This window comes from Geotrypetes seraphini, chromosome 10 (assembly GCF_902459505.1).
Source record: "Geotrypetes seraphini chromosome 10, aGeoSer1.1, whole genome shotgun sequence".
Classification (NCBI taxonomy): domain Eukaryota; kingdom Metazoa; phylum Chordata; class Amphibia; order Gymnophiona; family Dermophiidae; genus Geotrypetes; species Geotrypetes seraphini.
Genome location: NC_047093.1, coordinates 91294901 through 91307727, shown reverse-complemented (window position 1 = coordinate 91307727; position 12827 = coordinate 91294901). Strand labels below are relative to the sequence as shown.

Sequence of the window (12827 nt, the reverse complement as noted above, 5' to 3'; positions counted from 1 at the left end):
TTCTTTATCTTCTTTTGCCACATTTAGGTCATATAACTTTTGTAACGGTGGAATATTATTTTCTGGATATTTTAAAACAGAAATTAAAAAATGATTGAAATAAGTCCCTAGGAGACTGAAATCTAGAGACAGGAAAGTTCAATAGTCTTAAATTTAAATTTCTGTCCGCATTCTCCAGATTTTCAATTTTTCTGTATAATAGATTTTTATCTTTCAGTTGCAGATTGGTAGAAACCTTCAGTTCTGCAACCAGATTCTTAACTTTGTTCATTCTATCTGATTGTTGAAATTTCTTTTCAAAACTCTTAAACTGAATAGTGGTATTTTGGATTGAGGAAATAAATTTGGCGCATACCTTATATAAATTTTCTACAGCGCTCCAGATGGCTTCCATGTCTATTACCAGAGATCTTATCAGGGGAGCATGGAGAGAAATAACGGAAAATGTCACCACGGTAGTCAAATCCGTAGAATCTTGCAAAACTTTTTCAGTCCCTGCCGTACTCCAAACATCAAGTCCTCCAGCAGCAAAGCCAATTGAAAAGAAATTGGCACGTTAGAATCTCCATCCGGGGTCAAGGATGAAACCTGCAACGTCGATGGAGACAGCAATTCCAGAGCTTCCCGAGAGGCTGTAGGTGTCCCCGACAACATCCCGGGACGTGGAGGAACGCCAGGCCCCAATGGGCTCAGCAAAACATCACCCTCCAAGATCAAGGTCTGCCCACCTCAATCAGAAGAGACACCTGCTCCAACTGGGACAGCAAAGTTGGTTATTGCTGTCTGTCACATCAATGACATGGAAGAGGAGGCAGGAAGATCACTCCTCTGCTTACCCCTGTGCTTTGGCATCCCGATAAGGCAGATAAACTTCTAAAAGAAGAAATTTATTTAAATTTCACCGGAAAAGTGCAGGAGCCACTGACTGTGCAATTCTCTCCGACGCATCTTGATTTCCTCTCTCTTCTTGATGCGTTCTAATGTGGAAGGAAGGATCATGTTCTTTACAGATGGGTTAAGCATCTCAACTCATGTGTTGCTTGCATAAACCCGCCCAAGTCGGCATTTGGACGACCTAAAAGACAGTCATCAATTATTTTCTTCTCTCCACCTCCTTGTCTCTCTGGGCAGCACCTCCTCTCCTCAGTCTGTACCAAAGCACGTGATAACCCTTAGGAAAGGAAATGACAACAAGGGGGGCTCGGGGAACCCCACAATCCAGATAAGCTTAATCTATTCTGCAACAGTAAACAAAAATTAACAAATAATTACCCAACAGGGTAACACCCTTCCCCCCTCCCCCTACACTTGAGAAAGCCGGTTGGTGGTCAATACTCCTCCATTCTGTAACTTAAGTTCCTCTTCATGCGGGTCTGGCTTCTCTCCTTCCGACTGACTCCCCTCCCCCCCATGCCTACTCTGCCTCTGGTCCACTAAAAACTCTTCTCTTGGGCCCGTTGAGTCTGCATATGTGTGCTCTCTCTCATCCCCCCCCCCCCTTTCCGCTATCCTGTCTCCGGTCCACTAAAGACATTTCTTAGTTGGGCCTGTCGGGCCAAGTTAGGAAGGGCACCATGCTCACCCGTAACGATGCTCCAGTGCAAAAATCAAAACTTTTTTACTGCCGCACCGTGTCTTGTCTCGCTCACTCTGGCGCATGCAAAACCGTCGAGGCCAAGAATTATTAGTGGACTGGAGGCAAGGTAGGCATGGTTGGGGGGGGGAATACAGAGAGCACACATGTTCTGACTCAATGGGTTGGGTCCATTGAGTCTGCACATGCATGCTCTCTCTACACACACACACGCTACCCCGCCTCTTGTCCACTAAAGCAGTGATTCCCAACCCTGTCCTGGAGGAACACCAGGCCAATCGGGTTTTCAGACTAGCCCTAATGAATATGCATGAGAGAGATTTGCATATGATGGAAGTGATAGGCATGCAAATTTGCTTCATGCATATTCATTAGGGCTAGCCTGAAAACCCAATTGGCCTGGTGTTCCTCCAGGACAGGGTTGGGAACCACTGCACTAAAGACACTTGGTTGGGCACATGTGCGCTTTCTCTCCCCCCTCCCCTCCACCATGCCTACCTTGCCTCCAAGTCCCCGAATAATGCTCGGCCTTAGTGGTTTCATGCGCACCAGAGTGAGCAAGACAAGTCTCTCTCCTGGGGCAGGGACAGTAAAAAAAAGTTTAGATTTTTGCACTAGAATGGACAGCCGTGGGCAAACACAGCACACTTCCTAACCTGGTGCTTGGGATGGTCCGCCCCCTTCTCCTCTTACTATGCCACTGCCTCTCTCTTCCTTGGCTACCTCAAGCCAAGCCACTGGATACTTTTCCCAGACTACAAGCCAACACAGGCCTAACAGACATCTGACAGGGTGGGATGTAAGAAATCATATGTTGTTCTACAGGAAAGAGGATTATCAAGGTAAGAACCTAATCGTTCTTTCCTGTGTAAATAACATACAATTCCTTATGGATGGGACATACCTGAGCAATCCCTTGAGTCTAGGGCAGGGCAGGACAGATGAGCTTGCGACCAGCAGAGAGGGCCCAAAGGCCCCGTATGTGCCACCACATCCAATCTTTAAAATTTTGTAAAGGTATGGAGGAATAGCCCACGAGGCTGCCCTACACATTTTGTTGTGCGGCACTTCCCTGGATTTTACCCAGGAAAATGCCACACTTCTGATAGAATGAGCTTTCATGGCAAATGGTGTTTGCTTTTCACAGCCAAAGTACGCTGAGGAAATAGCCATGCAGATCCATCGAAATAGAAACTTCACAGGCTGGTCCAGCCTGACAGCTAGCACTGGTCAAGACAAATAGGTGATCAGATAGGCGAAACTCTGCCACCTCAAGATACCGTAGGAGAACTCTCCTGACATCCAGGAACTTCAGTACTTTGTCTAGTTTCTTCTCACCCATGGATTGAAAAGCAGGAAACCGCACTTCCTCATTGACATGAAACACCAAAATTACCTTCAGCAGAAAAGAAGGCATGGTGCATTAAGACGTCCTTGCTTCTATGAATCTGAGGAAAAGTTCTCTGCAAGAACACTTGCAATTCCAATACCCTCCTCACCAAAATGATCACGACTAAAAAAACCATCTTCACAGTTTCATCTATCATGGATCTATCTCCTGCCCACTGCCTGATTCAGAGCATTTTGTGGATGGAGATTGAATATGCTGACAATTGACTCATGATCCTGAGCATATCATAAATAACGTCCGCTACATTGTCTACCCCAGCTGGTACCACAGGAAGACACCCCACTCTCTGTGTGGCCGGATTCTGGCATAGCATCTTATGGCAGGCTCAAACCACAAAGAAAGTCATAGTCACAAGGCCTAATGCAAATGCCTCAATTCCATTTGAGGACTAAGGGGAAAATTCTCAAAACTTTATTGTAATATCTCTGATGGATTGCTACCAAGGTCACTACTGTAACGATTTCAAAAAGGTGAGTCATTCTCAAGACCTTGCATGCAAATGAGGTTTGCGGATGTTTATGTAGGCTCGCTAAATTTACTTGAAATGAGTCGCTGGTGAAGAATCAGCACATGCGCAGAATACAACCACATATTTAAACACACCCCACAAATCAAAGATTGCGGCAGGAGAGATGCCCACTCTCTCCCGCTGTACTCACACAACCTTCAGACGCTCACTTCTGACATATTGTAATCACAAAATAGAAAATAAAATTATTTTTTCTACCTTTTGTTGTCTGGTCACTTTGCTTTTGGTCCCAGTTTCTCTTTCTGATTTTTTTCTATCTTCTAATTCTCTTTCCAGTGTCTGCTGGCCATTTTTTTATCCTTTTCTCTCTTGCTCCAGTTCCTGTCTCCAACATATTGATTTTTCCCTTTCAACTTTTCTGCCTCTGAACATTCAAATCTCACCCTCTTTCTAATCCTTCTCCTTCTTTTTAAATTTTCAGCTACCTGTCAATTTTCCATCTTCTCTTATTCTGTAGCTCTCCCATTTCCCATCTCACTCCTTTCCCAGCCTCCTATTTCCTTCTATCTCTCCTCTAGGTTCAACATTTTGCTCCCTCTCTTTTCTATTGTTCTTCTTCCCTCCCCTCTTGATGCTGAACAATGAGATGAAACGGAAAAAAAAAAAAAGAGACGCTGCATCTCTCTCTTCCTTCCACCCCCAGGCCTATCATTTCTCCCTCCCTTCCATCTCCAGATCCAACTTCTCTCTCTTTTGCTTCCCAACTGCCCCTCATCCCACCTCTCCCCCTGTCTGCCTGCCTGCCTCCCTCCAGGTCCACTATGTCTCCCTTTCTCTTCCCAATGGTTCTCCCTTCAAGTATCTTTTTCCTTTTCCTCCACACCAACCCAAGTCCAACCTCTCTCCCTTCATCTCTCTTCACAGTCCAGCAAGTCTTTCACTCCAGCGCCGGTCCCTCTTTCCTCAAAGTCCAGCATGTCTTTCCCTCCAGCAAGAGTCCCTCTCTCCTCATAGCCAAGTATGTGTTTCCTCCCGCGCCAGTCCAATGTTGCCGCCAAGCTAAAAAACCTGCTGGCTTCGGTAATTCAGCAATGATGTACATGGCTCCCCTCCTGCTTTTCGCCTGCCTGCTTTTCGTCTGTCTCCAATGATACACAACTTCCTGTTTCCGTTCGGGTGGACCACAGCACACAGAAAGCAGGAAGGGAAGCCACGGACAACACTGCCGAATTGCAGCCAAGGGCGTCAGACTTTCCAGCGTGACGGCAACATCAGACTGGAGCAGGAGGGAAGACACACTGGGCTATGAGAAGAGGAAGTTTGGGAGCATTTCCGCGGGCCACATATGGGGGTAAGGCATAAACAGTGTGGCTGCTGAAAATGCTTCCAGCTCTTCACAGTGTACCTATATATATAATTGTATGTAAATGTATGGAACCAGGGGAGAAAGATAGAGATATTAATAAATGTATAAGGGATTGAGTATCCTTATTTCTTCCTACAGAACTTACATGTAAGCAGGGGGCAGTGAGAACCGATCTAGGCAAGCCATTCCTCTCCCCACCATACCATAAGTACAGCCATACACACAAATACGCCTTTTCCTCCTCAGAAGGGATTACAGCAGGATGGGTGTGTGCACATGGGAAAAGCCAGTCAGCCTCATTCTGCCCACATGGAACAGGCTGCCAGGATTCTGATACAGCCCCCAGCTCAGCCTGCTTGCCCAGGCATGTGAGGTATTTCCTCTGCCAGCAATCCATCACAGCAGACTGTGTTGAGATTGGAGGGGGGGGGGGGTGCAGAGAGGCAAAAAAGCTCTGCACCTTACAAAGAATAGTCATAACTTCAGCACAAACAGATCCAGCAAGCCCATTTTCTAGGTGAAAGTGACTATCTGCAAGGAACCTGCAGTATTATTTCAAAGAAAAATACTGAATCACTGATGTTTCCAAGCCAACTTTTCAGTTGGCTAATAACCAAAGTAATTTACTAGTCAGACTGAGTGCCTGCTCATGCCAGTTTTTGATCACCTTCCACAGCAGCGCTTGAGGAAACTTCATTTTTTCTTTCCTAGACAGATAATCTCCTCCCCACCCTGCCCCCAAACTCCACAGATGCATAATCTTCCAATTTCCAGACCCAAGTAAAATCACCAGCCCAGGGCAGGATTAAGGCTTAGGCAAAAGTAGGCATGCGCCTAGGGCCCAAATGTTTACAAATGGTCCTCTTAGATTAATACCTAAATGATTCCCAAGGCAGATTTTAGAAATTTACCTCACACCTTTTCAGTAATAGTTCAATACCCCTTATATTTAGGTACCCTCTCCAGAGGATTTACAAACTACAGTTTATTAAAAATTTGTTATACCGCCTAATCAGGCTTCTAGGCTGTGTACATCATTAAAAGAGGGAGTGTAGAGTGACCTGCTCAAGGTAACTTGGAGCATTAGTGGGGAAGGCAGGATTTGAAACCTATTCCAATCAGCTGCTATCTGAAATAAGAATGAGGGGCAGTTGGGAAGGGGAGACCCACCACTGACTACAAAGTACTATCCATCCCACCTTATGCAATATTCACCAGTTGGCAGGAGGGAGCAGCAAGCCATACTTCTTCCCTACTGTTTCTATCTTCCCATTTGTGGGCGTTTAAAAAAGTATTTATACTATGATGGGGAGGGGAGCGATGTGCTTGTTTGACCAAGGCCCATCAAAGGGTTAATCCTCCCTTACCTCCACTAGGACTAAATTTCCATGGAAGTAGTATGCCAAGACTCAGGGTATGGAGTGTCTATATGTCACCTAACCCAGTACAGGAAGGCTTCATTTTTATTAAAATAAGTGAAGAAAGCAGGCAGAGATCATGGAGTTCTTTCCAACCCGTCTGAATGAACATAGGTGTGTTTTCTGGGGCAGTTGGAGAAGTCTTTGTTGGTGGGTGCACTTTGTGGGATAAAGTGTGGTGCAGTGGTTAACCCTTTCAGGACCATAAGGATCATAGGCCAATTTTTGTGGTTTTGACGACATTTTTATGGTAAAAAGAGCTTGCAGATGCCAAAAAATTGATTTTTTTTGTGAAATATCATTATTTTTATTTAAAAAAAATCACACTTCTGGCTTATGGACAGTGTGGCAAGTGAATCTTCTCGTCAATCTAGCAACGACGCTAATGAATGAATGTCGGAACCAGTTTGTTTACATAAAGGCAGTATCATATGGAATCCGTACATATCAAATTTAGAACTGTAGACTATCTCAATCAAAATTTATAGGATTTTAAAGTTATGGGACAAATATGTCCCTTGGTCCTGAAAGGGTTAAAGTTACAGCTTCAACATCCTGAGGTTGTGGGTTCAAACCCACATTGCTCATTGTGACCCTATGCAAGTCACCTAATCCTCCCACTGCCCCAGGTACATTAGATCGATTGTGAGCCCGCTGGGACAGACAGGAAAAACTGCTTGAGTACCTGAATACATTCATGTAAACTGTTCTGAGCTCTCCTGGGAGAATGGTATATAAAATTAAATAAATAAAGGGGCATTCGAAAAGGATGGTTTTTAGGAGCAAGGGTGGTCTGCACAGTGGGGGAGGGTAGCTGCTGGGGGTAGTTTGTGGGCCGTCGCAAGGGGTTGTTTATGCAGATTAGGTAATGTGAGGTGGTGGGGAGGGTGTGGTATTTTTTAGGGTTTGGGGGGGTTTGGCAAAATAGAGAACAGGGGGAGAGGCACGTTGAAAGGAGGAATTTCCCAGTTGCTATTTTCCACTGTATGTTAAGTTGCAACATTAAAGAACAAACTCCTCCCATAAAAGAACACTGGGTCATATTTTGGGTGAGCTTATTTCTCGAATTTCCAGTCCAACCTAGTCTATTTTCAAACTCTGTGTGTCTTTTTGCTGGTTTTTCTCCAAATGCCAAGTTTTATCCCATTCAGAGGGAGATGATGCCCCCAGGCAGATGGACAAACTTTTCTCAAGCCCAATGGTGCATAATTCTATCCAACTTCTACTGGGTTGGAAAGAATAAAAAGCTACCTGAAAGCAAGGGCAGCAGACTTACAAGACAATTTTCTATTTACACCCCCAAGGTCTAGGTTCCGGCTTTCAAATACATGACTATCTCCCAATTTGGAAAAAAAAATTTGTGTCATGGTAAAAATGTTAACCTAAGTCCTTTTTATCTAATCTTTTGTTGAAGGAAACTGCTTCCAATTCCAACAACATTCTCTATGATCCAAGGCCAGGTGATGAGGAATGAAGTCACAGGATAAAAGCTTACGTTTTAGTCATTACCAGGTCAATAAATTAAAGCCAATTATATATTCATCAGCAAAAAGTGATTACCTAATTGGCTTTTATATGGATAGTCTAGGGGTGAAAATCCATTTGAACAGTCCAAAACCAATTTTAAAATAAGGGAGCCAAGTTTCTAACTGTTCTGATAGCAGCAATATTTAGCTATCTGGATAAAATGTTTAGTTTACACCTCCTGACTAGCAGGCCTAAACTAAACGGACAGTGTTGGCATGGTGACCACACTATCCAGATATTCAGAGCTGTTGCTTAATCTGTCTGTATCTATATATAAATAGTGGCGCTGAATATACAGATTAAGACACCAGCATCAGAATTTCACTTAAAATGGTCACCATGGCAACTGACTATCAGGCCTTGTATTTTGAAAAATCCAGACAGACCCTGAATAGCCAGAGCAATGGATAAGTTAAGACCGTCACCTCCATCCTTATCCTGTCCTGAGGAAGGCATGTTTTGCTAGAGACTGAAAAGAAAGTCACTTACTCTGTGGCGTCAGCTTGCCAGACTTGCCCTGCTGATGGCTGGGTCAGAATTAGTTATGAACTTCAGCTAGCCAATACTCTCCTATTGGCTCTAGGCATCGATGCCAGAAGAAAGATGGTTTGTTCATACAAGGTCTACTTTCACAACCAACCTCCCAACACACATATTAAATATATACTTTTTTTTTGAGGGATACTCATTCTCTCCATACTCAGTGCAGTTGTTTCATAGATTCTGTTGCTGGTTGCAAGGGGCCTGGCTACTGTAGGGTGGGGTTCCTCAGTGATCACCCCATTCCTGAAGAATGATCTGGTATTTGAGTGCTGGCACCTTTTTTTTTTTTTGCTAGAAAAAATGTGCCTTATATAAGAACATAAGAGTTGCCATATTGGGACAGTCAAAAAGGTACATCAAGCCCAGTATCCTGTCTCTAACAACAGCTAACCCAGGTCACAAGATCCCAAAAGAGTAAAACATATTTTATGCTGCTTTTCCTAGGAATAAGTAGTGGATTTCCTTAAGACTATTTTAATAATGGCTTATTGACCTACATACATCAAGCTAGCGTAGTACAAATTATATGAACTGCCCTAAAAAATAAATAAAAATAAAGGAAGACTATGTACAGCTTATAAGATACACGGTAGGCAGGGTGAGTGAAGAGCTTGGGATGATGAAAAGGCATTCCCAAGTTTGGATCTTTTAGAGGGAGGAAAAGATAACAGTGCGGATGGGCTGTCTGAATAGGCCATTTGGTCTTTATCTGCCATCATGTTTCTATGTAAAGAATGCAAATATGAGCTCTAGAACATCACAATCCTAGCAGAAATCTAATCCTGTACACCACACCCACCATGGACATGAAAATGTCAGCTCCCCAGTTCCACCAGCACCGAGTCTCTGCTTACCATTGTTGCAATGTCTAATACAGTCCTGGAACACTGCTGTCCACTTCACGTGCTCCTTTTCTGTCATAACACAGAAGTAGTAATGGCGTGCATACGGATGCCAAAGGATGATGGGAAATTGGGTGGCACACTTCAGAATCTGGGAGCTGCTGGATTTGCTCTTACCTCCTGGGGGTGGAGGGGAAAGGTCAAGAAGAACAGATAATCAGCCTTCATTGTTAAGAGTATGGTTGCAAATTTAACAGAATCAGTCTGGATCTAGAGCATCTACATGAATTATGAAAAAGGAGAGTGCCACAGAGCCCATGATTTTGCCAGAAAACACTTTGACAAGTTAAGTGTGTGTCAGTCACAGGCCCATCTGACCTCATCCAACTTGCACACAGTCTATTCACATAAATGATTAGAATTACAGTATGTAGCTTTGCTGGACTGTACCTGTCACATCAGTAAAAAGTGGCCAAGATTGTCCATGTGCGCGATTCCTTTCCATATCCCTACAAGTCATTTACTAACTACTATGAAAACACGTGAACAGTTCTCTGCCCTTAACGACCCTTCATGTTAGCTAAGGATGAAGAACTTTAAACAAAGTTCTTTCCCTATGCCAGAAAGGTCTCTGGAGTCATCAGTGTTTAGAGTACCTAAATTTAAATGCTCAAAGTGGGAGATTTTTTTTCAATATCAGGTTTGGCTAGTTAAATTCAGGAGTTAGGCTGGCCAGCACAGTTTGAAAATCCACCCTATGTTGATGGTGGTATCCATCACAAATAGGCACATGCATTAGAGAGTTGCGCGGGGACAGAAATCCCACCCGTCCCCGCAAGGAATCCCTCCATCCCCATCCTTCCCCGCGAGGAATCCTCTCCATCCCTGCCCATCCCTATAAACTTCAGAAATAGTTATTTCATTTCATTATGCTACTGAATTAAAGGCTCTGTAGAGACCCATTTACAAATAAGCAAAGACACTTTATTAATTTGGAAATATTAATTGGGAAGAATACATACTTTGTAAATGGGTTTCTACCACAGCCTCTAATGTAAATATGAAATATAAGTACTCAGCTGATGAGAACCCCCAAGCTGTCAACTGAGGACTTCCTTTGCAGTTGGCCGGGGGTCCCTTCTGCCAAGCTTGGCAGGCAGCAGTAGCGTCCCTGAGTCACAGATGCTGGCACCTCAGTGGCTCATGGATGTTGCCAGCGACTGCTGTGCTTGGTGGAGGGGAGTTCTGGCCGTCTCTAGAGGAGGTCCTCTGCTGGCGGTGCTTGGGGATCCCCACCAGTCACAGCAAGGGTCAGCAAGTACTTCAACACTGTAGAAATAAACCAGAAATGCATTTCCTTTTCTTTTGAACACAATAAAAAGACATCTGCTATATACATTTCCCAAAGCTAACATATTTTAGTCAATAAATTCCGTTTTTTTACCTTTGTTATCTGGAGACTTATTTTTCCATAAAGTTGATCCCAGTTTCTTTTTTCCGCTTTCCCATCTTCTGCAAATTCTTCTGTTGCTGTCCATTGGTTCCTCCTACCATGGTCTAGCATTTATCCCTTTCTCATCTTTCGTGCCTGCCCACCAGCCCCATGCCCAACCTTTCTCCTTCTATCACCCCCCTCTCCAGCACCATGCCACATCTCTCTATCCATTCCCTTCATCACTATGTCCAACATTCCTCCTCTTGCATCTATTTCAATCTGTCCCACTGTTCCCTTTCCACCACAATATTTCTCCCTCTCATCTGTACCTCACTCCCTCCCTATAACCAAAAATTCTCCTTTCTTTCATTCCCGTGTACACAACCATCTCTTTCCCTCCCTTCCTCTCCCAAGTTCATGCCTTCTGTGTCCAAAAACGCATTCCCTCCCCCACTTCAGCATCTCTTTCCCTCCTTTCCTCCATCCTCTTTCCCAAGTTCATGCCTTGTGTCCAAAACGCACTCCCTCCCCCACCTCAGCATCTCTTTTCCTCCCTTCTTCCATACTCTTTCCCAAGTTCATGCCTTGAGTCCAAAACACACTCCCTCCCCCACCTCAGCATCTCTTTCCCTCCCTTCTTCCATCCTCTTTCTCAAGTTCATGCCTTGTGTCCAAACACACACTCCCTCCCCCCTTTTGTGTTCCGCGTTTGTCTCCCAGCCCTCATCTGGAAGCAAATTACCTTTGCAACTTTCTCAGCCAAATGGAGCTCAAGCCGCGAGGCTCGTCTTTTATTTCCTGCCTGCACTGCCCCAGCACACATAGCCGACTGGAAGTCTTCCTGATGTCAGCGCTGACGGCGGAGGGCTTTGCTTAAGCCCTCCCTCTGAAGTTAGCGCTGACATCGGGGAAGACTTTCGGTCGGCTATGTGTGCTGCGGCAGGGCAGGTAGGAAGAGGAAGACGAGCCTCACGGCTCGAGTTGTATCAAACCCTGCAGGATCCCCGCGACCCTAGGAGGCGTCCCCATGGGATCCTTGTGACCCGAAGGGGAAACCACGGATTCCCGTCGTCCCCGTGCAGTTCTCTAACATGCATGCCAATTCTTAGTACTATCTGGCCTGTACCTTACACGCATCAAGGACACAGCATTAGAAAGGAGATGAAGCTGGCTACTGGTACACAGGACTGAGTGTTGAGAATTTTCACTGTTTCTAGTCAAGGTTCTGGTACCAACATCCCAAGTCTTTTACAAAAAGCACTTTTCATTATTTTCAAAAGACTACCACCATCTAATCAAGTTACAACACACACAGATTCTACTTTTGGGGAACTATTGTATATGGATCATCAAAGCAGTACCTCAGTGCTGCATCAGTTTACTTGTATCCATGCATACCACTATATGTGTACACCTAAAAAATTGGCTGCCTTTTGGGCCAAAGTGCTTTTCAAGTTTGGGTGTATCTGCTACAAGGCAGATACACCCAAGGTATATTTGCCTTCCTATCTGTTGGTTTATCTGAAATTGTTCATTTCCAAAAAAGTACCAGAAATTCAGGTATGCCTTAGGGCCTGTCGTTATAAGACTTTTTTTGACAGGACATTGGAATATCAGGCGGGGAAGATGAACTCATGGATGAGCCCGTTGATCACTCAAGCCTCTTCTTACCTCACATTTAGGAAACTATTGAAAACTCATTTATTTGATAAATAATGTGGATTCTTATTCGCATTTCAGAGTTGGGGTTTTATCAGGCTATGTATTCTTATTGATTTTTATTTGATGCTGTTTTTTAACTGACGTTATATTTAATGTTCTTTGTGTTTTGGAAATTGTATTTTTTAACTGAAATGTTCCAGTTTTCTGTTGTATATAAGAAAATAAATTATTATTGTATGTATGTATGTATGTATGTGTGTGTGTAAACACATGGCTCCAGAACATGACTGACACATCAGAGGACTGAACTCTTCCTATTTCCCTTTTTCATGCCATGCCCTCCGAGCCTATGAACTATATGGCAATCTGTACTGGGGAGGTGCATCACTCCTAAAAAAAAAAAATAAAAAGGGGGTTCCTAGGCATTGCCTCAGCTTTCCATCCTACCCATCCACCGCAGACAAAACTTTTGTCATTAATGACATCATGAAAGATCCAAAAAAATTGCTTAAAGGGACACAGGTTGTGGGCAGAAGAAACTCACAAAATATACATACTTA

The 12827-nt window shown here is 44.0% G+C and overlaps 1 protein-coding gene across 2 annotated transcripts in view; it reads right to left on the bottom strand.

Annotated features, from left to right (window-relative positions):
* Positions 1–12827, bottom strand: part of LOC117367398 (protein Niban 2-like) — a 284588-nt gene that overhangs the window by 57827 nt on the left and 213934 nt on the right. For both annotated transcript variants that reach the window (XM_033959886.1, XM_033959887.1), the window contains exon 5: positions 9183–9350. In XM_033959886.1, coding sequence (XP_033815777.1) covers positions 9183–9350 — 168 coding nt within the window. The remainder of the gene's footprint in view (positions 1–9182; positions 9351–12827) is intronic.